General features: G+C 38.7%; 1 protein-coding gene across 3 annotated transcripts in view; it reads right to left on the reverse strand.

Moving 5' to 3' along the window:
- The window catches only part of Rtn1 (reticulon 1), a 223,321-nt gene that overhangs the window by 8,693 nt on the left and 188,054 nt on the right, over positions 1 to 26,574 (reverse strand). For 2 of the 3 annotated variants that reach the window (XM_021724766.3, XM_078049998.1), the window contains exons 4-5: positions 3,556 to 3,763; positions 759 to 897 (exon numbers count right to left, since the gene is read on the reverse strand). In XM_021724766.3, coding sequence (XP_021580441.1) covers positions 759 to 897; positions 3,556 to 3,763 — 347 coding nt within the window. Of the gene's footprint in view, positions 1 to 758; positions 898 to 3,555; positions 3,764 to 17,241; positions 17,450 to 26,574 lie in introns of those variants that run through there. The other variant, XM_005322755.4, reaches the window with a different exon arrangement.

The following is a 26,574-nucleotide window of genomic DNA, read 5'->3' on the forward strand; positions in this document are numbered from 1 at the left end:
AATCATCATCTCCTGGTTTCTGCCTTAAGTAACTCCTATAAGTCACCATTCCCTCCAATTACCTCAAGGATCAAGAACACATCTCTCACTTTTCCTCTGCCCTTCCTTGAGCAGTTACCAGGCCACCCCTAGTGCAAGACCCCTGCCAGGGTATGTACAGAGTACACATGGAGGACAGAGAACTCGGAGACCTTGTCCTGGCTACCTTGAATCTGCTCACAGCCTTGCTGAATCATGATGAGTTATCACCAGAGTATAAAGCCCAGGACCCAGGTCCTCACACACACTGTTTAGAGCCTACTTCTGCCCTTCAGATGGCTCTGCCTCAGGACACTCAGAGATCTATCATTAGTAGAGTCCAGAGTTTTTTTCCAATGAAGAAGTATGTGTGTATTTTTACATTCCCGAAACTAGATTTTTATTTTAAAATTAATTTTAGAAAATTGGGTGAGGAGTCAAAAATGGTTTAAGGACGGACATCCTGATATACAATAAAAAGAACAGAATTAGTTGTATGATCTTGAGTTCATCCTAGCTCTGCCAGACGAGTGGGCCACCTTGGATAAGAGTCTTAACCTCTCAGAGACAGTTATGTTTTCTATAAAATGAAGGGATGAAATCCATGATTCCATAGATCAGGAGATTTTCTGACTCTAAAACTAGCATAATCTTCCTCATAATGTGGCAGTTTTAATATTTCACTTCTAGAGGAAAACAAAACCTTAAGATCATAAAGCAAAGGGCTTAAGGCAACATACTTTTAAGGAATCCACCAGGTCCTGGACCAGGAAGAGCCTCCGGAGCTCTTTCAGTGTGCTGTTCACGTAGAGCTGCAGGCAGTCCGTGTACTTCTGAATCTGTTCCTGGGACAGGGTGATCTCAAGTTCCAGGTAGGCCCTGTCAACAGACCATAGCATCAGAGAACCCCATCAGAGGGACGGCACACAGGCAGGCACACGGGGGGGGGGGGGCAGGTGAATGTTCCTTCTCTCATCTGAGGCAGTGGGTGGCCAACTCTAAGGGTCATGTCAGTGGCTAAAGGGCACCATACTCTCCGGCTTCCTGAGCATGGGGAACACATGAACAGGGATGGGAGAGCATTATGACTATTTCTGTCCACTGAAGATAGCATTACAGCCTGAGCTGATAATTCACAGAAACTGGCTGGGACTGGAGGGGAAAAAAACAATGCAAAACAGTTCATTTGCTAAATTCTACATGACTGCATGGAAAGCATAGTCTTCTTTAAATAACTGAGCTATTTGAAAATCCTAGCTGCCAATTATTGTTCCTCATTAAAACTCTGAAGAATGCATGTTTAAATTCTATAACTTATATCCAAGTTTATCTAGGGAGCACTGGAAACTCAAGAGACCTGGATCATATTAAAATGCTCATTGGTTCTAGTGAGTGAATGGTACTTTTAGAACGGGGACTTTTAATTTGTTAAATTTAACTCATGGGTTGCTAAAATATACCAAATGCAATATATTTACTTATAAAATAAAAATATATTAAAAACGCAACCTAAGGTTCCTCTGCTTGGCCATGCTTCTGTGCAGAGGTCCAGCTGTCCTCCTGTTTCCTGCCTCTGCTCTTTCAAGAGGGCACTTTGCCTCCTTAGAGGGAAACTCTTGGAGTTCTTAAAGGCCTGCTTATCTCTGGGAGTGGAGAAGAAAAGGGCAAAGCAACACTTGGCCTGAGTTGTAAGGAATGTTGTGGACTGAAGGCTGTGTCCCCTCAAAATTCATATGTTGGAATTCTCACCTCCAGTGATGGATGGAATTATGATGTGGGGTCTTTGGTAGGTGCTTAGGTTAAGAGGAAGAAGCCCTCATCACAGGGACCCCTCAGAGCTCTTTTCCCCTCTTTCTGCCTTGTGAGGACACAATCAGAAGACAGCAGTCTGCAACCCAACCATGTGGGCTTCTGGTTTGAGACTTCGCAGCCTCCACAACTGTGAGAAATGAATTTCTGTGTTTAAGCCACCCAATTTATAGTAGTTTGTTAAAGCAGCCTGAACTAATTCAGGGAGTTTACATTTAAATGTGATGGCTCTTCTTTCCTTTAGAAAAAAGAAAGAAGGAAAAGGAAAAAATAGTGATCTGTATAGATAGTGTGCTCTGATTCAGAATATACTGAGTCAGGTGTTCCTTTTAATGATCAAAATGACTCCGCCAAAGGAAATTTTAATATTTTAAATCTGTCCTCTGAAGGAAGAATAACCAGGTATGAGAAGGAATAAGTCAAATGAGAGCTAAGTCCCCCCATGTGGTAGCCTGGGGGCCAAAAATGTGGTGGGAACAGCGTGGTTGAACACACTGAATGTTGGATGATGAAGGGAGAGACTGGGACAGGGAGAAGGATGAAGATGTGGACTGGTCACCAGTGAGGTCCACTCAAGTAGGTGTTGTGTATGCCACTTGTGTGGCCAGGCTCTAGCCCCGAAGACCCACTGACTCAGCATTAGAAGGACAATAACACTGTAACCCACATGGTAACACTGTCTGACACTGAGTCAGGAGAGGCTGGGAAGAAATGTCGGAGAGCAGTCTTTTCCCTTTGTCCACAGCACCTGCAAACAGGCATCGTTTTCCCTGTGAAGAGCCCGGTGCCACTGAAGCCTTGGTGAGGGAGAGCCAGGACAGATAGAGAGGTGGCATCAGTGAATACCCAGGGCCGTTCAGAAGCCATTCTGCAGTAGTACCTACATGTCTCAGTTAGGACTCAGAACTGTCCCTTGGTTGTTTACAGAGGTGAGGACAACCTTGGTAAGCTTGCATTCTGGGGCCAGCCAACAGATGAGGGGGTGGTACTGATGGCCAATGCTCTGAGTGTCTGAGTTTTCAAGTCAGAGGATAAACTTTGGTGGAGCTGGGTGGTTCCTGCTGGCCGGGCTAACACTGCCCTCTATCCCCTTGCATGTGTCCTCTTTCTTAATAGATTGCCTCTCTTTAAAAAAATTTTCCTTCTTTTCAATACTCATTCCAATTATATTTCCCCAGTAGAAAAATTCAGAGGAGGGCATATGATAAGATTGTTCATGAGCCTTGGACCCCTCAGATAGTTGGCTCTTTGGTCTTAAATTTTCAGAGACAGCATGGAAATAAAAATCAAACACCCTAGCTCTTGTTCTGTGTTATTTACTGGACATGTGACCTTGCGAGTGTCATTTTGCTTCTTGGAACTCCAGTTTTTCCACCTGTAAAGAGGGATTATAATGTCTGCCCAGCCTTCTTTATAGAGTGGGGGGAATTAGTAATTGATGGAGTACTCTTTCAATGATAAATTATTATACAAATATAATGGATTATGATTACTTTTGGTAATGAAAGTACAAAAACTCAACACAGCAATAAGTATTAGAATAAGAATAAGGAATTTTGTTTCAGAAATCCACCAACAGTGTTAGATAGTAAAGCCAAGGTATTAGGTGAGACTCTAGGAGGTCTGATGGGTCTCAGAGAAACATGCCCCAGTGCACCTGTGGGTTGGAGTGGGGGCAGAGGAGGAGCCTGGGAAGGCAGGGCTTGCTGGGCAGGTGGGGACACTCACTTGAAAGGGTGGCCCTCGTCGGTTTTCTGCACAGCTTGTAAGACAGACTTGTAGATGCGGAAACTGATGGTGGCTGAGAGAGCAGCCAAGGCCAGGTAGGCCACGACGCTCACCACGCTGAACTGAGTCAGGGAGAAGAGCAGCAGCAGGAAGCTCCCAAACACGATCCCAGTCTGCTTGATGTCCCGCCAGTACAGCAGGTCGATAGCTGTGGGGAGGGGACACAAACACACACACCACTGAACTCTAGCAGTGCCAGAAGTAAGCTGCTGGTTCTGTCCACCCAGCTGCCAGTACAGCAGGTTCCCACTGGGCATTTGGATTCCTAAATGCAAGCCAGTGGACAGATGGCTGCACCAAAGGGCACTTACTGACACTCCATTTCAGTTTGGAAAACTCTTTTCCATTGCTGGGGATAGTTCACAAATTCACAAAGACTCCAGTCACCATCTCTCTATGGGTATATTTCCATGGGCTACAGCATCTATTCAGAGGCTGGAATTATGTGGCTTTCAAATAGAGGATTCTGTGAAGTACCTGACATCCTGTGGATGTCATTGATTATGTGCACATCTTCATGCCCTGCTGACAATTTTATGTCTCAGTGACGGCCTGTAGATATATATATCGGTCATATAAAAAGGTCCATGCTGATCAGAAAGGGCAGCAATCATGAAAATAGAAGTTTGGAGGGAGTGGTATTTTTGGAACACAGAGAGAGTTCTGCAAGACCGTGGCCTCTAAACACAGGCAAAACTGCAGGGCTAGTGGCTGTCTTGACAAACCCTGGAGCTGATATTTGGATTGAGCTTTTGCACATGATTTGTTTGCTTACATTCTATGATTTGAAAAGCCAGGAATGCAAGCTTTAAAATCTATATCACATATATCATTCAGTTATCATTATCTTTCAATGTATAAACAAAAAACTAAGTTCAAAAGAATAGAGCTAACCAGGTGTGGCGGCACATGCCTGTAATCTCAGCAACTCGGTGGGCTGAGGCAGGAAGATTGCAAGTTCAAAGCCAGCCTCAGCAATTAGTGAGCTCTTAAGCAACTTGGCAGGATCCTGTCTCCAAATAAAAAAGGAAAAAAAAAAAGGGCTGGGGATGTGACTTAGTAGTAAAGAACCTCTGGGTTCAATTCCAGTACCAAAAATAAATAAATAAAGCCACTGCTTCAAATTTGTAATACAAATGGAAATATTTTGAATATTTGAGTTACCAGGATATGAAAAAAAGCATGCAAGCCTTACTGAAGAATCTCTGCAAGTTCATTATCCTATTAAGCAAGTAGCAAATGGTCTTTATTGAATGTCATATCAATTCTCCAGATGAGAAAATAAGAAACAAATTTCCCATATGACAGTCAGATGTAAGCTGTAGTGGCTTAGACTGTCAGCTTCCCATGTACTGTACCTGGAAACACCTGGTTTGGATTTAGATTCCAGTCATTTGCTCAAAGGAACCATGTTGAAGAAAGCAGGGAGCACAGTGCACATACCTGTCCCATTATTCATGAGTGTGCAGTTAGCTGAAAGAGCCATACAGATTGAATATTCCTTGTCCAAAATGCCTGGGACTAGAAGTATTTTGGATAATTTTTGGATTTGGAAACAGTTGAATATACATGATGAGATATCTTGGGGATGTGATCCAAGTCTAAACATGAAATTCATTTATATTTTATGTACCCCTTATACCCATAGTCTTGAAGGGTAACATTAGATGCTATTTTTAATATTCTGTGCATGAAATAGTGTCATGGTGTGGAATTTTTCACTTGTGTGGTTGCATTGACACTCAAAAAGTTTTGGATTTTGTATTTTTCTTTTAGGGTTGTTCAATCTGTATTGTTGTCACAAACATTAGTGACAGTCCAAGGCTAAAGACATACCCTTCACATAGAAACCCCTTGCTCACAGCAGGCTTGCCTCTGGCTGGTTGGGTGCAGATCAGGGGTTGAGAAATAAGAGGCCGTTTATAATAGGCTGAGGACATCTCTGGCAGTATGAAGCTGGGAAGAGAATTTATTCCCTATCCACCACCACTGTGTTCCACCAAAGACATTAACTCAAAGATTCTAGTAAGCAGCCATTGTTGGGCAAAAACATGGTTTGTTTTCTCCCGCAGCACTTCTACAATGTATAACATAGAGGAGAGGAGAGGCTTGCAAGCATGTTTTGGAGTGGGAAATATATATATATATATATATATATATATATATATATATATATACACATAAATATATATGTAAATATATTAATATAAATATATGTGTGTGTGTATATATATATATATATAATTTTTTTCTCTTTTGAGGAAGGCCAATCTTACATGTAGGTTTCCAGAGACCAAGGAGAGTATTGCTTCTCTAAAGCTTCTTTCTTCTGCTTGCCCCAATTACCAGTCACACTGACTATTAGAAATTCATTCCTTTGAATAACCCCTTTTCTATCTTCAAAGTGGCTGTCATCATCATGATCTTTATTTAATGCAAAAGATGCGGGAATAAGACAATATTAAAGATTTGCTTGTCAACAATACAGTTCAAATGAGTTCACCAAAATAATTCTCCTTTTAAAAGAGTTTTTGAGGATAGAATATCAAAATATAATCATTTTGGCTGGGCGCGGTAGGTAGCACACGCCTATAATCCCAGCGGCTCTGGAGGCTGAGGCAGGAGGATCACAAGTTCAAAGCTAGCCTCAGCAATGGTGAGGTGCTAAGCAACTCAGGGATACCCTGTTTTTAAATAAATTAGAAAATAGGGCAGGGGATGTGGCTTAGTGGTTGAGTGCCCCTGGATTCAATCCCCAGTACCAAATAATAATAATAATAATAATTTTCAGGCAAATGAGAGGATCTTTTGGAAGATACACCTGCAGTAAACCGCTGGACCCCTGAGGAGAAAGGATAGAAGGGAAGAAGAGGGATTTCCACAGAAGCCTGGGGTTGAGTGGGTCCAGAGGCAGAGGTGAAAATGGGCCTGGGCCTAGGTCTAGACCAGCAGGGCTAAGGGACCTTTGGGAACCTGGAGTCTCTAGTATTTACTCTATTTGGTGCAAGAGGAGAGGCAAATGGGAATAAATAAGAGAATGAAACACCACCGTTTAGAGGTATCACTGAACTGTGTCTTCCTATACACTTACTCACTGATCAAGAACTAAGTGCCTGGTTATGTGCCAGCGTTAAGGACATAAAAATAAACGAATTGCAAAAAGCAAAAAAAAAATGCAAACAAATAAGAGATAAATTGTAATCTGTTTTACGATGCCCACAGACTCAGACAGCAAGCACATCTGGAAGTCAATGCATGAGAAGGCAGCATGAGTTTTGCTGAAGGAGGTACTCTTAGTGCTGGGGGAGGTGGTTTACACACCTGTGATATATATATAGGGGTATAGGAAACCGTACAAATAGTTTTCAGACAAAGAGGAGACAGAATTAGCTGTTTTCAAGCTAATTCCCACTGAATGGATTGCCTAACACCTGCCAACAATGGCATAACTTCTAGAAAAGCCTTCTACAACTCTAGTCACCTGTTCAAAGAGCTGAGAAGATGGGCACCCAGTTTGGGCTCTCCTGAAAGACTCTGTGGACAGAGAGGTTAGCCAAATCACATTAGTTTGGTGAAGAGTCATCATCTTCCAGTGAGGCTTCCAAACAATCTGTGAAGTTCCAAGAGTCTTTTACTTAGGAGCGTAACAGAAGAAGTATCTTAAGGCAATGGGCGGTGGATTCTGGGTACTCTGTGACAAGATTATCTATTTACACAAACTCTGAAATGTTCAAAGCATTTGCATATATAGCCTCATTTAAACTCCATGATGAACTTCATTAGACTGGTAATCTATCAAGCCAGGAAGTTAAAAGTTAAAAAACTTATATACTGACTAGGTAGTACAAGAAGCCCAACCAACTCCTAAATTTTATGCTTCTCTCCTACTGTATGTTAAATGTCCCCAAAAGTCATGCAAAATTGATTTTGGACAACTTGATTAAATTTAAAACTGCCTTCAGAACTAGCTATTTAAAGTGAAAACTAGCTTTTAAGTGAAAACTAGTCATTACCCATAGTTATTGATCATCCATTATCTAGGAAGCATAAGAATCCAGCAATCATAAAATGATGCTCCTTTTTAAGGGAACTTAGGGTAAAAACGGGAATCATCGAACACCCATTGAAAGAAAGCTTGACTTGATGCCAATATGTTTTGTTTTGTCAATGGTGGCAAAAGTTGAATTTGGATGGAGTGTGCTGAAATTGATGAGGGAAGAGGGCATGGGATGGTTTATAAACATGAGGAATAATTGGTAAAGGAGATGGGGTGGATAAAAGGAAATATTATAAAGGATTAGTTGACAAGAATGGTGACTAATTAGCTGGGGAAAAAAGGAATCAGATCTCATTAAGGGTGAAAGCAGCATTTCAAAGCCTGGTGACTGAGAGATTAACATCACTGGAAAAAATAGGGAATTTGAGGGTGAATTGACTTGGAGGAAAGATGACACTTGTTTTTAAACCAGATTCTGACATGATGACGTGGAAGCCAGGCATTTTGACACAACCTGGGGCAGAGATGAGATAGCAATTACGGATGCATTAAGGCTGATAATTACACACCATGCTAACTAATTTTTTAAAAGCCTGGAACTTACATGATTTTTTTTTTGGCTTTATCACAGTATCCCAGAGTTAAGATGGTCCTTAATGTCACAAATCTATTAAAATTCAGATGAATTTGTACAGTAGGCAACTGGAAATGTAGGACTGAGATTTGGTAAATGGGGTAGAATGTTTCCAATTGGATGTATTTGGGGTAGAAATGATTGCAGCCACGAGTGTGGAGGAAATCTCCAATGGGAGGCTACAGATGCAATTTAGGATGAAACCATAGAAAGTCCTTAGTGTTAGAAAGGGCAACCACAGTAAGTAGGTTAGAGCAGCCAGGAAGAAGAAATTTTCTAAAGGGTTAGCAAGGAACACTGAATTTAGAGCCAGCAGAGAGCAGTGTTAGGAGGAGTGGGGGTGGGAGCCCACTGTAAGGGGTTGCGAAAGTGGTGGGAGTTAATTCACAGTAATAAAGAAGATGTAGTGAGTAGCAGCAACAAGTAATCCTTCAGTTTGAGCAAAATCTGGGAATGTTGGTGCAAAAGGAGGGGTGAGGATTCTGGAAAGAGAAGATATTTGATTAAAGCAAAGTCTCAGAGGGCAGGAAAGGATGGAATTAATTAGTCACAGCTCTTTTCAAAGAAGGGAGAAGAAAGAAGGGATGGGAGAGACATTCAGGGAAGGGATGTGTGTGGCTACATTGTGTTAAGATGGACAGGAAGTAAACTTTACCTAAAGTGGCTTCAGGTAAATCAATTCAAATTCTCCTTGGAAAATGAGTCATAAGGCCTTCCTGAGACTGAGGAGGTTAGACCGTATGGCTTCACAAGGGTAAGATCTGTGTTGAACTGTACAATTGGGTAAAGCACTTGACTGTGGCTGGTCCCAAAGGAGGTTTTCTGAAAATATAGACTACATACTGGGTTTCATACTAATTACATGTTGAAAGGATAACACTTTTGAACATGTTGGACTAAACAAAATATATCAGCAAAGTTAATTTTACCTATTTAATTTTTTATGTGGCTACTAGAAAGTTTAAAGTTATCTATGTGTCTCACATTATATTCCATTGGACAATGCTGCTACAAAGAGATATAGTAAGGATATAAAAGAAAGAAATAGAAAGGCTACCCCAAAGCAGAGAGAGTGTGGTTAAAATAAAGGATTTTTAGTGGATAAGGTCTACAGGTTAGATGCTGGGAGCTCTGATCAGTGAGTGGTGGGGCTGACCCAGGTTAGTTGACCTAAGGCACAGGGTTGGAGAAGACTAAAATCCAAGAGGACAGAATTGATACAAACAACCCTGGACTCAGGCTAGGAATGACAGGACAGTTGGGGACTGATGGGCTAGCACAGTGGCCATAGCTATGTGTGATCAGGTGGCAGGCAAATGGCCAGAAGCTCTGATGTTGGAGTGAGAAGAGTAGGAGGTGACTAAGTTGTGATCAGAGAGGTTCTATGCACTGAATCTGCTGTGTAAATGCCGAGTTTTCACATTTTATTTTTGCTTAGAATGATGTAAATTTGTGTAGGAAGCTTTATTGTACCTGCTGTGGCTTGAATACAGTCTGTCCCAGCTGAAATTCACTTTGCATTTTAATGTTTATTGCGAAGAATTACAAAGGTGGAAACTTAATCTGACCATGGTATTTTTAGAATGGGGGCTTTGGGGAGGGGATTAGAATTAGATAAGGTCATTAGACTGAAGACTGATTGAAAACTGGTGCCTTTAGAAGAAGAGAGGGAGAGACCAGGACATACAGACACAAATGTGTGTGCTCCTGTCTCTTGCCATGGGATACCCTGCACTGCCTGGGGACTTTGTCAGCAAGAAGGTCATCACCAGATGTAGGCCCTCAACCTTGGACCTCTAGAACCATGTGCCCAAATAAACCTCTTTTCTTTAAATCTTACCCATTTTGTTGTGATATTAACAACAGAAAATGGACTAAGACACTACCTGATGTAGGAGAGAAGGTATTTCAATAAAGTTTACTTAGAACTCAAGAAAGAAAAATGCAAGCAATTCTGTAACTGCAACAAATTATTCTCAAATGGTCTTTGAGTACAATGAAATATAAATAGGTTTTATTTTCTTTTAAAAAGTATCCTCCTAACACAGAAAATCCAGGTGAGAATTTAAACATCTGAGCACACAGTCACTAAACCCACTCACTAGGACAGGTATATTACTGTATGTTACTTTGACAATTATAAAAAAATCAAAGCTACTTTGCCAAAAACTGAGAGGCAACACTTTGGCTTTGAAATGATGCATCACTGAGTCCTGTGAACTTGATAAATGGACTCTAGTAATGTCATTTTGGTCCCCAACCACAGATAAGAGCATATACGGAAGCCAACTTGGGACAATCTTAGAATAAATGCAGTTAAGGGTGAACTGACAGATTTGAAGAATCTCAATACCAAAAACCCAAAATACCAGAACCAGTTATCCCCTCATTTTCCAGAATCTAGTTAACAACAGAAAAGAAAAAATAAGAGAAGCAATTCAAGGTTAGAATTAATAGCTAAATAGAAATTAACTCCTAAGTCAAATTTCTAGGAAGTCCTTTAGTGCAGTCTGAAGTTTTGGTTTGGGAAACTATTTTAGACACATTCAATTACATGACCCAATAGTGGCTGCAGTATTCATAAGTTTATTAAAAATGCAAGAACTGAAAAGACAGTGTTGCAGCTATTCATAAATTATTTACAAGACAAAATGTGCTATAAGTAGATAATATGAAATGGCAATAAATTGTGCACAATTGTCTGCATTATGGCATTACATTGTATATTTATATTACATCTTGGTCCAGAAAAGATCAAGAAAATGACAAGTTAGCTTGTCATTTTAAAAAGGCTACTTTTAAAAAGGCAAAGTGAGAACTGTAAGAAATCCCTGCTTGTAGAAATATCAGCATTCCAACAAAAGAATTATTGACACATGATATGCTATTGACTTTACTTTTTAGCAAACTTTGAGTTATCTGACTATGATATCTGACTACCCTATGAACAGAATGAGGAGACTCACAAACCTCATCTCTCTCCAACCCAGTGTTGGAAGCCAGTTTCTGAGTGACTTTCATGTGGCAAACAAAATATGTGAACAAGAAGAAACAGAAGTAACTTTCCCTACTTTAATCTTCCCTTATTTTACATGAAAAGAGAAATATAATGGAAGTAAATGTAATAAAATACTTGAAACATACACAGAGACCTTCAAAGGTGACATTTTCTATTCAAGTAATGTATGAATTTCATTTATCAAGATTCTTACACAAAGATTGAAATTTTAAAGGCTAATTTAGGAGCACTAAACCAGAGGGGAAGCTGCTGGCAAGGACTTTTGCTGGGAAGACAGTTACACGGATTTCATTTTCCCAGCCCTTCCCTCATACCTCTTAAATACAGCCAATATGACTGTGGAGAGAAAAAATGCCAACACTATTTCTAGATGTCTCAATAACTCTGTGGATGTTTTGAAAGAGAAGACAAACAAAGGCTGGTGTTTCCTATCGACAATAAAAGAGCATAGCATTCAACCCACTACCCTAAATGGAGCTTTGGTAGAACTAAAGGAGATGAAGAATTTGATTGTCAAAGGCTCAGCCTACAGCAATCTCTAGTACTTTTGTCTCATGACAGACAAAAGCCAGTGCACTGTTTCCCAATGGCTATTCCTCAGGTTAGACCAAAGGCAAGACCTATTCACATAGGCCTTACTGTGTGAAAGTGAATAGGATTTCTGTTTGCTAGTTCTCATGGTTAGGATGGTAGCACTCCCAGCATCTCCCTGCTGTGATATCAACATGATGATACCTAGGCCCGGGGTTGCCATGCTGGAGGGTCTGATCAAGAGGTGAAATGGGCAGGGCCACGTATTTCAGACAGTTGGCCAGCTTGGTCTGCAAAAGCTCTAGCAAAGCTAGGAGGTTCATTTACAGTTTGCCCTGAGATCTAAGGAAGAAATAACCATACAGAGGGAAAAAACCAGGCTTTGCAAACAAGGTGGATGAGACACAAAGAAAGAGTGTCTTGATTTATTTTTCCTTTCTTCAAGCTTTCTGACCAGATCAAAATATAAAACTGTTCATTTGGTCTTTTGGTCATCAGTCCTAATAACCAAAGTATTTTAAGTCTGTGTCCACTTTCTGAAAATCTATCATAGTAGTGGAAGAGAAAAGAACCATGAAGGAAGACAGCAATTTTTTTCAAAAAAGAATATATTTAATTTTTTGATCAAGATTGTAATGGTAAAAATGGTAAAGTTTTTTTTTAAACTATAGATATAAGAAAAGCAATGATCTCTCATCATACCTCTGTCTCAATCATTAAATGTTATGCTCTTCCTGATGTTGGTTATTATTAGAGTTGAGGTTTGCTCATCTGCAATTTGGTGAACAGTCTCTTGAAGGAAGGAGATAAAATATGACCACATTTGAAACCTGTCCACTCTGAAATGTATTTAATTGTGATAAAGTCATAATTGGGGTAAAGAGTAGAATCTGTCACATTTGCACTTTTCATTTGTTCAAAATTAATACTAGTTTTGGCAAAGAACTTGTAAGTAATGTTAGAATTTCCCCCTCCCCTTTGGCAATATAGGAAATAAGGAAGAGTTCCGTTTCATGAAACAACAATACAACCTGTCTCAGATTCAACTTAAAAGATACAGCTCAAATATTTTGGGAAATTAGAACTGTATACTTCTAAGTTTTAAAACTAACAATTTTCTTATTTGAAATATATGTTATAAATTTAGAATATAACTATCAAACCTTTAAAGCCATTTTTATAGCTGTTGCTCAGGCAGAAGATGATTTTTCAAGACTCATGTCAAATTCTTAGCTTTCAGATTATGAGCTTAATTACAAAGCAGCCATGTTTCTTCAAATGGCTGAGTATACTTCCATAAAAACCGGAAAAGTGAAATTTGTAAATAATATATGGGGCCAAATATGCACACAATTTAGAGATCAGGTTGAGAAGGTGAGAAATTTGGTTGTGAGATATACTTGATTATTTTCAGAAAAAAAGATTAGATATCCTGAAGACTGTACCTCCAACAGACAGGTCCATTGTGGATTCTGTGCTGCTTGACTCTAATGTTTCCAATGAGCACCTTTCAGAACAGATTGCTCTCAAGCATTCCCACAAGGCATTGTAAGCCAGCATTGAATTTCTACAAGATTTGATTGTCTTCTCCAGGAAGAGTTCCATCCTCCACAATAACCCACATGCTAGAGTGGCAGTGACAAACTGCCACACACAGTCCACTAGGAGATGAGGCCCACCCTTAACCCCAAGCACAACAGGTATCAGCCCCCATTCCTAAGCATCCTACTAGGTGAATCTGTTAGCATAGGGAAATCTGGGAGGAAAATTAATATCTTTAGAGTACAGATGGAATCACATGGATGGATAGTTCTGATGAAATTTTGCTCCCTGGCATCGTTATCATTTGTGTAGGAAAAAAAAAATATGTAGGCTTTAGGATCAGAGTGCCCTGTTCAGGACTCAGTTATGTCCTGGGGTGAATCACTGATCCTCTCAGCCTTAAAACCCTCCATTTCCTCCTCTATACAGAAGAGTGATGTCATGGAAGCCAAGTGAAGAGAAGGCATGCCACAGGAGCTTAGGACAGCAACTGAATTCAGGACGATGAAGTGAGGACCAAAACAACCATGGTGGAAACCGGGCAAGATCCCTGCCTCGAGCTGCTAAGGCTTGTTTTATTTAAACAAAAAAGAACTTCCGTGAAAATGTCTCAGAGGAGATAGAGAGGAGTTCATTTCCTGTAACGCAGCATTAGTAACACAGGTGGCCTGTGTTGGTGTGGGGCGCATGCGGGATTGGAAGCCAAAGGAGTCAGCTTTTACTACTTCATTTGCTACTTATCACAAAATATTGGGCAAGTCACTCAACTCCTCCAACCCTCATGATGTCCAAGAGTAAACTGGAAACATCAAGTGACATGTCTGGTAAAATGAAAACTGAGTTTTTCATTTGGCAACAATGAAAACAGGGAGTTGTTAAGCCCGCACAATTGCCATTGCACAGATAATTCATATCTTTAGAAAGGCATTAGGGGAAAAGCCATCTACCTCAGGGGCAGATGGCAGAACAGTGAGAAGTGAAGGCCTCTGGCATCACTAGCTGTGTCCCTGAGAGAGGCCTGTCATCACCTGTAAATGAGGATAATGAAACCTACATCTCAGGATCTGAGAGGATTAAGCACAACAATTTAAGTAAAGCAAGTGGGAAATGTACCCTATAAATATTAGTATTTTTGGGCCCTGTAAGTTATTATCTATCTATCTATCTATCTATCTATCTATCTATCTATCTATCTATTGCATTAGATTATTGTTTTAGCTCATTTTGTTTTCACTGAGTAGAATATGCTTTGATTTATTAACCCCTTTTTGGTCAATAAATCTTAAGCTAGAAGTGGTATCTGTAACATAATATACTATAGACTTTAGCATTTAAACATTCTTGTCCATAGCTGAAATGATTTTATCAAGATTATATAAACAGATACATAGAGACCCTTTTGCACTTGTATTTTAGTTTTTATGACACATTGTAATTAATTTCAGTGGAATCTTCATGGAATATTCAATCTGCTGCAATTTCCCCCTGAAATCAGATATCTAAAGCTCACATTATGTATTTCCTCTCAAAAAAAAAAAAAAAAAAAAAAAAGCTCACTTCCTAATACTTCCTGAGGACATTTTCAATGGTGTTACACCGACTTCTTTTTAACTGTATTCTCAGCTTTTCCTAGATCACACCCTTGCCATCATTGGTATCCTGGACCTCTGCTGTCCCATGGATTATTACCCACCAGTGGCTGCAACCCTCGTTGCATATTAAACTCACTTGAGGACTGTTTAAAAAATACTGCCAATGCTTGGCTCAAATAAATGAGGATCTCTAGGGTAGGACCCAGGCATCCTTTGGCTTTTAAAGCTCCCTAGGTGATTCTAATGTGTAACAGGCATTAAGAACAACTGTTTTTGATGAGGAGGAAATTAAAGTGAAGAAGATACATTAAAATTGTTAAAGAAAAACATCTTGTAGGTTTAGTTTAGATAAAATTTTCACAGTGGGGATAAAAAAGTCATAATTAATTTCTTACTATTTCTTTTTTTGTGCCAATAAACCCACCCACCCAGTCAGTTATTAGTCACTTTTCAAGATAATGGCTTTGTTCTATCTGACACAAGGAAATCAATGATACTAAAGATGACCATAGGTCACTGAGTGTAAAAGATCCTAAACAATCTTGAATTAATCTTCATAAATAGCTACACATTGGAAATGAACATGAATGCCTTCAATGGATGAATTATGGCATTTGATGTGAATTTCTGATTATAAATTTCTATGTTTTTTTTTTAACATTCCCCCAACCCCCAGAGAAAGTCAACACAAAACACATAGGACTGGGATGAAATAATGTCCTATATCTTGTACACATAAAACAGAAAACCTGTTATCTTTTGGTATCTACTTTTGTTAAGAATAGAAGAAACTCATAGTCTAACAACCAGTCTTTATGTCCAACGAAACTTGATATTCTATGGAGCCCAGATTGTCAAGTGTGTATAAGAGATAAACTGATGGGTCTAAACATGTAGGGAGGAAATGTTACAAGGAATTTTCACCGCTGCCTTCTCTATTAAACATATGCTAGTCTATGTACTTGTCATCATTTTCCAAATATATGACCCTTGATTGCTTTATATTTCTTATTTATTGGCTTTTAAATTTATGGTCCATCTATTTACTTTTGACAATTTTATTTCCAACAGACACACACAATGTGAAGTAAACTACTATATTTTATGTCGATGCCGCCCAATCCAACAAACAAGAGGCTGAGCAAGCATGCTTTCAATTCTGAAATATCTTGACTTTTTCTTAAAAAAATATACTAAAGAAAAACTCCCCAAAGGTATTAAAGATGAAAAAGGAAACCTATTCTTTCAGTGATATAAAATTACTAGGGGAAGATGCCAAGTTTAAAAAAACAAAAAAAAATCAGCTGCTGCTCCAGAGTATTCTTGGTCCCCTGAGGGCTGCTGCAAAACCCTGCAGGTTATATCCAAACGCCTTATTCAGAACCATATTTGTTAAACATCAAAAAACACTTCACCTTATAGACACCCAAGTTTGCGACACACAATTCATTCTTGCAAATTATCTTTCTCCTTATCATCTTTCTCTGAGCTAAGTGAGGGGCAGAATTTTAATGTAACAAAGGAGAGATGGATGTGTGAAGTATGAGGCTGAATAAAAATGGCTGAAAAGCAATCCAAGCGAGGCTGGAGGGTGGCCACACCCAGTGCTAATATGGACTGTTTCAAAATAAATCTGTTATACCAGAGGGCAGCCGCCACTGTTTTGTTATTTCCCTCCATTTATTCTATAGAATCCAATTATTAATAAATGGTAGTTAAGGGTTACTCGGATAACAGACAAAAACACCGAAATATTTCAAAGTGAGCCTTTCTAATATGTGGCTACGCCATCATATTTTCAGGATTTGGAGAACTAGTCTACATTTCCGGTCTCCTTTGTGTGACCACAAATAACAACCCTGAAATGGGTGTGTCCCTCTTAAAAGGATGTACTAAAGCCCTCAGTTAATGGTTCTGCCAGGAGACTGCAACCTTTAGGCAGAAATAAATGCACTGGGATGCACGAAACAATAAGAAGCACTTTAACTCCTGGGGTGAGAAAAGATTAAACAAGTACTGGATGATAACGCCAAAGGAGCTCTCTAAGGAGGCAAAAGATGCATTATTTAAAATATCAGCATTACCACAAGACAAAAAACAGTAAAGGTTTAAAAAAAAGAAGAAGAAAAAGAAAAACAAACAAACACCATTCATTTTGATTTTTTAAATAACAGGTTTACTCCCCCCAACAGAAAGCTCTTGAGTGTAAAGCATGCATAAGTCCCACAGGTGAAATGATGCACAATGGACGAGTCCGGATCCCGGGATTCGCGTGCGCCGCAGGCATGCACTACTGAAATAAAGAGAATACCCTGACTTTTCCAGTTGCTCCACACACAGTCCATCTTGGTGGAATCGGCAGTGGCCTGCATCGTGCGGGCTTTGGGGGCTCGCAGTTCCTCTCCTCGGGGGCACTGAGCTTGCACTCAGGCGTGGTGCCCCGGCTGCAGCAGCTGGGCTCGCGGCGGCCGCGCGGCTGCAGACAGACTGAGGCTGCACCAGGCGCGCGCGGCCAGGGGCGGGCGGGCGCGGCGCGGCGCCGCAGTCTGCGCGGTAGCGAATCAGCGAGGCGCGGCCCCGGAGCCGCCTGCGCGCGCGGGGATGCGGGCGCCGCTCGACGACGCCAACGGGTAGGCTGGGCGGTCTTTGAGGGGGGAGCTGCCCCCGGAGAGTGTTAAGCCGCTTATGAACGCAAGGACACGCAGGCTGGCTGGATGTAGGAGAATTTGGAGAAGGGGACTGAAAAAGGGCCAAGGATGAGGGTGGTTGTTAGGAGAACCTGGGCTCTTCTGACTGGTGTAGGGCATGTTCTGGAAATTTCTAAGACACCAGTCGGCAAGTACATTTGTAGTACAAATGCCAGGCTTGCAATAGAATGCCCCCTAATCATCCTACCGTTCACTCACCTGTCCCTAATTCTAATAATGGTGGCCATGATAAATTTTAATTGCCCGGACTCTTCCAAAGAAGTGCCAAAATCTCTCCCTCTTTTGGAATATTGCACAAAACCTTTGTTGTCAAGCTGCAGTCATTGGAGAGAAAGCCCAGTTGCTCAGGGCTGTGAATTTCTCGCGTTGCTCCTCTACTCTTGAGGTGTTTAGGCATTGGATAAATAAATATAGAATGTTTTAACTTTAGGCTCAAGGTCAGAGTCCTTGGTCACTGCAGTGACAATCCAGGGGTGTGCCAGGGACATTAAAAAAAAAAAACAAAAACAAAAACAAAAAAACAGGGAAGCATAGGGCATTTTGTGTAAACTGTGTCATCTTTGGGATTGGATACTCAGTAGGGATGATGGAAGTGGGTGGTGAGCATTTGGGAGATAAGGTTGGTTACCAAGAGTAGTTAAAGATTTCAGGAATCCCTAATTAAAATGCAAATGTCAGAGGAAGGATTGATGACCTGTACTCAAATCTTAGCCTAAAATATCAGAATACACACCAAGACCTTGGGAGACTGGATTGGGGGGGGGCATGTTTTCATGAGGGAAGGGTAGATTCAGCAAAGAGAAAAGGCCTGGCATGTGGGCATTTTCTGGAAGAGGGTCTTTTCAGTAGATAAGACACAAAGTGATGGCCTTGGGGACCACGGGAAATATCAAAGAAAGAGTTCCTTGTTACTAAAACAAACTTCCTGTGTTTTGTTGTGGCACAGGATCTCTCTGCCTGGTGGAGATGTGGAACCTTCATGATTCCTCCCTAGTTCGCAGAAGGGTTCTTTTTCAAACCCAAATCTACATTTACATATTCTATGCCAGCAAAGGCCTAGGGACGGTAATCTCAAATTATACTTGTAGACATGACTTATCTTTCATTTTTATGAAGCATACAGACTTTAAAATATGATCTTGGGAATCATGCATATTTTATTCAAAAAGCTTCCGGAGAAACCAGCTGGACCCCTCTGCATATCTTTGTAACATATCTGAAATTATTTTTGAGGAAGCTTCATAAGTATGACTGCAGGAAGATTATAGGACGATTGGGCAGCTGATATCTCCTATGTGGTATGGGGTGTGTGTCAGAGCACTGACAGAACTGATGAGGTAGAAAAACAGTGACCACATTATTACAAAGCACTTTTCAAAATAGCCACCTCTAGAGACATTAGTGACTTTTAAAATTTGTGTTTCCTGGCCCCAGTCCAATTGTTTTTTGTCATTGTCATTTTGGGGAATTTAGTTGGCCAATTTCTCAAAAAGACTGGTAGACAATAACGAACTTATCAGCAGCGAATTCTTACTGCATTATGCAGGACAAGACTCAAAAGGAAGGAGAAGGCAGCACAGGAGTTTGTCAGGTGAGCTGTTATTGCCAAGGCTACTTTTCAGTTATGAATCTTTGGACCCTTAACCACTAGGAGGCACTGCCAGTCCATTGATATCCTCAGTCTTCAGTCCTAAGTTCAGAAGGTGCCAGTAGGTAGAGGGGCAACAGTGAAATGCACAAGCCCTTAGCCAGGCATGGTGGACATGGCTGCAATCCCAGCAACTTGAGAGGCTGAGATAGGAGGATTTCTAATTTGAGGCCATACTGGACATTTTAGTGAGATCCTAAGCAACTTAGCGAGTAACTGTCTAAAATAAAAAGGGCTGGGGTTATGATTCAGTGATAGAATGTCCCTGGGTTAAATCCTTAGTAACCCACCCACCCACACACACAGCACACAGAGAACTACACAAACCCTAGGAGTTTACTCTATTACCATGCATTGCTAATCGGACAGTCTGCACAGTGTGCATTGCTTAATTCAGCAGCAAGCTGACTGTTACACATCCCTAAAAGGAACCACAGGCAGAGATAAGTTCTCCTTCAAGTAGAGGATAGATTATGTCAGACCTCTTGGGCTATGCATTTTCATTGACCACAAAGTCGACCTTGGAATGTTAGCCTAGCTTTGAAAGGCCAGATTATTTTCAATCATGGAGAAAGATCTTGACAGCACATGAAAAACCAATAGAGTAGCCTGATAGTAGAAGGTTGAGGAACTAAGACAACAGACAGCACAGACAAGATTCCCACTAGTGGGACACACATTGAGGGGCTTTTGGTTAATGCACAGGTAGCAAGTGAAACATTAATGAACTTATTAAGGCAAAGGTATCAGTGAACGAAGATCACTTGACTGGAAATCACTGAATATGTGTGTGGCAGAAGTTAGTTATATGGCCTTCAGCAAGTCATTTGTCATCCCTCTCTCATAATAAGTTATAGCTTTGGGTGTTTGTTTCTATGTAATAATAAGCATTTATTTCCCATAAACATTATAAATGAGTGCTTTCTTTGCACAAATGCCCACTCTGTTAATTGTGAGCTCTTGCCAAGGTCAAAATGATCAAATGGGTAGAAAAGATATGTAAATTTTCCTAAAGCAGTGAAAGAAAACAAAAAGCAAAAGAAAGCTTACTAAAAGCAGGCAGGAACTGTCACTATCTTTAAACCAGTGGAGAACAGACGGGCTTTGTATACAGCCACCTCCGAACTTGGTTTAGGTGCCTGCCAGGAAAGGAAGTGATTTCTTTAGTTTTCAGGATGAAATCATGCATTAGGCAGTCTGTTTGAAGGAAAAGCAAAACAGTCAAGTTTTATTATCTCATCCCACATCAAGATGAGTGTAGAAGGCTGGCATGCCCAGAGTGACTGTATGGTGTCTGTCTGCTGTAGCCTCAGGATTTTATTGTTGAGAAGCAGTGGCACCTCCACAGATACATTTAGTCAACATATATTTATTGAACACCTAGTATGTGCTGTACACTGTTGCAGGCATGGAGCAAAGTTCCTTGGTTTAAGAAGTTTATATGCTAGTGGAGGGGGGGAGCAAATAATAAAAGTGTTAAATACTATTTCGTTGGAGACAAATATGGAAAAATAAAGCAGATAAAAGGGATTAGAGAGTGGAAATAGGTGGAAATTTTGTTATTTGTTATTTTATTATTTTATAAAAATGGTCAGTAAAAGCTCATGAGGAAAAATTGGAGCAGACACCTAAAGAAAGACCAGAACATTATTAAGAAGTAGGGAAGAAGAGTATCCAGAAATGAACTTTTTTGTGATAGACTGTAATAACTGTCAGACTACATCAAGCTTTCTCTTAGACTGTCTTGATTTTTTTAATGCTCTGAGAAGTGTAGCAATTGGAAGTAAAGGCACAGAGCTAAAAATATACTTCATTATGATCAAAGAACACTAAGAACTCTTTTTATGCCATATGGAATAAGGAAATTTAAAGAGACAACCAATTTGGTACATAACCTGCTGTACCAGGATAATGGATGAATCGTAGAGATTAAGACAATGGATTAGCACTTGTCATTTGCAAAGTGCTTTTCACATATGGTATACAGTTAGTGTTTATAAGATCCCTATCAAGTAGATAGTATTTATCCTTAGTTCTGGACCCATTCAGTCATGCCACCTCAACACATCTATACAACCCATACCAAGTGTTTGTCTCTGTAAATATACAAAGAGAGCAGCTGACTGGGAACTTTAGTGTGGAGAGATTTACATATAAATAGATATAAGCAAGCAACTGATACCTGAATGAACAGGAAACACTGTACACAAAACAGCATGGTTACGGAGAAGAGGCTTCAGGTAAGGCTTCAGAGTAGGTGATAATTAAACTGAGTTATGAACAAGAAATGGCATCACCAGTTTCAGTGACAGAGCTTTCCTGGCAGACAGTTATGGAATGGGAAACATAATGACAGACAAGAGCAGGGGCCAGATTGTGACAGGCCTAAATAGTAATATTGTCAATAAATGAGGGAGGCACTGACAAGTTCCAGGGAGTGGCCTTACATGAGAAGTTGAACAATTTATCCAAATTTGAAGTTTTCCAGAATTGATAAAAGGACATAAATTATAAGGTTTATGGCAGACCTCCAGCCCTTAACAAGATGAATAAGAAATCAATACCCCAATCCATAGCACAGTGAAGCTATAAGGTGTCAAAGACAAGAAGAAAATCTTAGAAGTGAAAATAAACAAAAGACAGATCACCACCAGACAAACTGCTAGACCAATAGAAGTCTTTAACAGAAGGAGAAGAGCAAAGAAAATTTCAGACAGCTAGAATTCTGTATCCAGCAAGACGGATACAGACATCTTCAGATTTGTGAGGAATGAGAGAATTTACTAACTGCATAACCTGAAGAAAAATTCAGTGAAGGTGAAAAAAGAAAGAAGAAAAATGAACCTAGAAGGAAAAAGTGATATGCATGAAAGAATTCTGAGCATAAAAATTGTTTCATTTGGAGTGGTTAAAAAAGAAAGGTAGAACTACAACAGGAGACAAAAGATACCATAGGTAGGGGGAGTGATAGGAGAAAAAGCATTATAGTTAATATAATCATTTATGGAGCTGGATCCAGCACCATCATCTTATTTCCTTCCTATTCATTAAATCTAGTTTTGTGCCTTTACTCTTCCTTTTTTTTAAGATTTTAAAATTAATCAAGCATGTTTTTTATTAATGAATCCATTTATTTCCTTTAATAGTTACATAGGTGTCCCTTTTCAACATTTTATTGATCATTCTAAAAGCTACATCCTTAATTTATTCCAATCAGTCTCCACTTTATCTTAAATTAGTAAGTTTATAATTTCCTGTACAATACAAGAATTTTATAACAGTAAACTCGCCTTAATCTCTGCCTTGTTTGTTGTGGGGTTGTTCTATATGTTACAAACATCAAAGGACATAATTTTTGTTGTTTTAAAGTCAATAGTATTTCATATTTACTCTTTCCCAGTGTTTTTCACCTCCCCTTACACTATCATATCTCCATCTGGGATTCTTTTCTTTCAAGTCAAAGAATTTTCTTTACTATTTTATAATTGAGGTCATAGCATTCAATTATATCAGCTTTTGTCTCTCTGACAAAACCTTTATTTATCTTTCATATATGGTCGTTTCATGGGCAAAGAACTCTAATTTGGCAGGTTTTTCTTCCAGCAATTTAAAGATTTCATTCCACCAATTCCTAGTTTTTATAGTTTCAGCTGAAAAATTTAAAAAAAAAAACTCATTTTCTTGTTGCTTCTTGCAAAAGAATTTTTATATTTTTTAAAAAATCTTTTACTTTTAGCTCTGATTTTATGAGGTTTGATTATAATAGTCTGATGTTTGCTTTGGGATCTTTTGAGCTTCTTGAATCTGTTGATGATTCCTTTTAGTGGGTTTGAATAAAAGTATTTCTGTTTTCTTCAAATATTCCTTCTGACCCATTTTCTCCTTTTCTTCTGGGAATCCAATTATTCATATGTTAGGCCTTCTAAAGATGGCTCAGATGTCTCTTGTGCTCTGCTTTGTTCTTTTCATGTTTCACCTACCATTTTGGATATTTGCTGTTGATCTCTGGGTTCATTAGTTTTGATTTTTTGTGTGTTTAAACCTCTATAAAATGCAGCCAAATAAGTCTTATATTCAGAAATTTTACTTCTTTACTTCTAGGAATTTCACTTAAAAAATAGATTCAACTTATCTGTTGAAGTTCTCTATTTTCTTTAACATATTTATGAGTTATTTTAAAGTCATTTATATGCTATGCATATCTGTGAGTTTGCGTCTATTATTTTGTGTGTGTTTGCTTCTATTGTTTCCTGTTTCACTTGATTATTGGCTGCCTCTTACTTGTCTAATTATATTTGTGCTATAATAGATATCATATATAAAAACCATAAAGACTGACATTTGATGCAATTTTTTTTTCAAAAAGGCTTTCCCCCATCCTCTATTAACTAAGATAAAGGGTTGATTAGTTGATTAGAAACGGAGTCACAGTAGGTTTCAGTTTTAGTTAGACTCAGTCCACCTCTGGTTTCCATTTTCTTGTGATATTTATAATGAATTGTTTTATGTCCTCTTTCCAGTAGATTTACAATCAACACAACCCCTCAGTCTCAGCATATAGTTATATATTTGGGGCTCCTCAAGATTCCTGTGCATCATGTCAAGCCATACAACTGTCAAAAGTTTCATAGGTTTTCTGTCACCCAGTAGAATTCCTTTACCTAGGCCATCTGATATTCAGCTAGTGCCTAATTTTGGTAAATGCTCCTGCAGAAGAAAATGATCAGTGATGTCTGCTTACCTAGAAGTAGCTCTCTTCTCATTTCTTGAATTTTAGTTTATCTCATATTTATTACTCCCCAAATTATCTAATGTCTTTGCAAATGAAATTATGATTTCTATAATTTGTTCATATTTTTCTAGTGGTTGCAATAGAGATAGTGGCTTACGACTATTTACTCCATTCTACTTTGAATTAGGATATTTGCATTTAGAAATTTGAAATTTTAATTAATAAATACTCTAATGAATGGATCAAAGAGAAAACATATTGGAAAGTAAAAACTCTTAGAAACACTGAAAATGTCACATATCCATTGTGTAGAATAAACTAAAGCTGTATTTACTGGGATATTATACTTCTAAATGTATAAATATATAAAAGAAAAACAAACAGAAAATTAATGAGCTAGATGCTCAACATAAGAAGTCAGAAAAAAATGAATACACAATACACACAAAGAAAGAATATGTAAAGAAATAATAAATATAATATCAGAAATTAATGAAACAAAAACATGACAAAATGACTTCTGATTTCTCGTCTAGCATGTAGGAAGTTTGGAAGTCGACACTCTGTCCTAACAAATAGCAAAGAGCTGAAGGCACTGAAAAAGCAACAGTAATAAGAGTGAGGCAGATGCTGTTTCCTAAATGGGAGAGGCTGACAGGCGAATAGAGAATCACCTTACTGGAGTGGACACTCATGATTTGAAAATCCCATGAGGACCAGTGCCTGGATAGAAAAACCTAAGCTGTAATAGACAAATTTCTGAAGAGAACAAGTGAGACAGATGGAAACTCTAAGAAGACCCTATCAGTGAGAGTGGGTGAGCATAATTTTGTTTTATCTCCAAAAGCTCTGCCAGGTTTTCACAGTAATTATTGGAGGAAAAAAAATCCCTTCCTTATTCTACCAAGGAAAAGGGAAAATGTAAAACAATTTTATAGCAGTTTGATTCATAACTGCCAACACTTAGTACAAACCAAGATATCATTTACTAGATGAATGGAAAAATGAACTGTGGTACATCTATACCGTGGAGTATTAGTTAGCACTAAAAAGAAATGAGTTACCAAGCCGCTACAATGGCACAGAGATTTAGATGCATATTACCAAGTGAAAGGAGTCAATCTGGAAAATTCATACATTGTATTATTCCAAATAATACAATGAATAAGGCAAAACTGTGGGGACAGTAAAAAAGATTCGAAGTTGATAGAGGTTAGGAGAGGAGGGAGGAATGAATAGTTGGTGCACAGAGGATTTTTAGGGTAGTAAAAGTACTCTGCATGGGTACTTTAATGATAGGCACATGTTACTCTTGATTTGTCTAAAACCATAGAATGAACACCACCAAGAGTGAACCCCAATGTAAACTGTAGACTCCGGGCAATAAAAATTTGTCAATGCACATTCATCAATTATAACAAATGTATCACTCTGGTGGGTGATGCCGATAATGGGTAAGCCTATGTATCTGTCAGGCAGGAGGAATATGCGAAGTTTCTGTACTTTATTCTCAATTTTGTTGTGGACATAAAACTACTTTGAAAAAATAAAGCCTAGTAATAAAAAATAACAAAACATAATGAATCAAATAATTTGCTAGTTCTTGATAAGGCAATAAAATATGCAGATCTTTGATATCTGGCCATAAAAAAAGGACAGAAATAAACACTTTTAGGATAAAAGGGTAATATGGTTACATATTTTTAAATTAGAGGAGAATATCATTATATACTTATGACAATATTAAACATCTTCACAAATAGATGTTTTGATAAAAATATAACTTACCAAAACTGACTCAGGAAGAAGTATAAAAATATGTCCATTGCTATAACTGTTAAAGGAAAGGATGTCACTGTGAAAAGTCTGTTTCTCCATTTCCACTCTTTCCTCCCTTGCTCATCACTGAAGATCAATGGCTTTAGAAGCATATTTTAAATGGCCTTCATAGTGTTATAAACATATTCTAAATGACTTTCAAACAGATACTCCTTATTTTATACAAGTTATTCCATAAGAAGAAAAGACAGGAAAGACACTCCAACTTATTTGAAAGGTTAGATTATCTTTTATTCCTGAATTAGGCAATGAGACTACCTCACTTAGGGACAAAATAAAAATCCTTAAAGATATATAAGCAAAGTATTTCAACAATGAATCAAACACAACTTTATCACAGAAGCTCAACACGATTTTTTAAGATTCTATTTGCATGATTTACTGTGACCACAGATATAAAGGAAAAAAGTCTAAGTGATCAATTTGGTATGCTAAAAAATATAAAATTCAACACCCATTAATAAAAATTCTATCTAGAAATACATAAAAACTACTAAAATCTCTCAAAAGAGCTCTACCAAAACGTAGTACAAACATGACAGAAAAAATATAGCAAAACCTTTAGAAGCATTCTCTTGAAAATCAGTATTGAGACAAGGTAGCTCACTCTTAACAACTCACATTTTACTGAAGGTATTAACTGGTACACAAGAAAAATAAATCAAAAGTTAACAAAATTTCAACAAAAGTAAACTGTAATATTATCTACACAGAAAA

This window comes from Ictidomys tridecemlineatus, chromosome 5, assembly GCF_052094955.1.
Source record: "Ictidomys tridecemlineatus isolate mIctTri1 chromosome 5, mIctTri1.hap1, whole genome shotgun sequence".
Classification (NCBI taxonomy): domain Eukaryota; kingdom Metazoa; phylum Chordata; class Mammalia; order Rodentia; family Sciuridae; genus Ictidomys; species Ictidomys tridecemlineatus.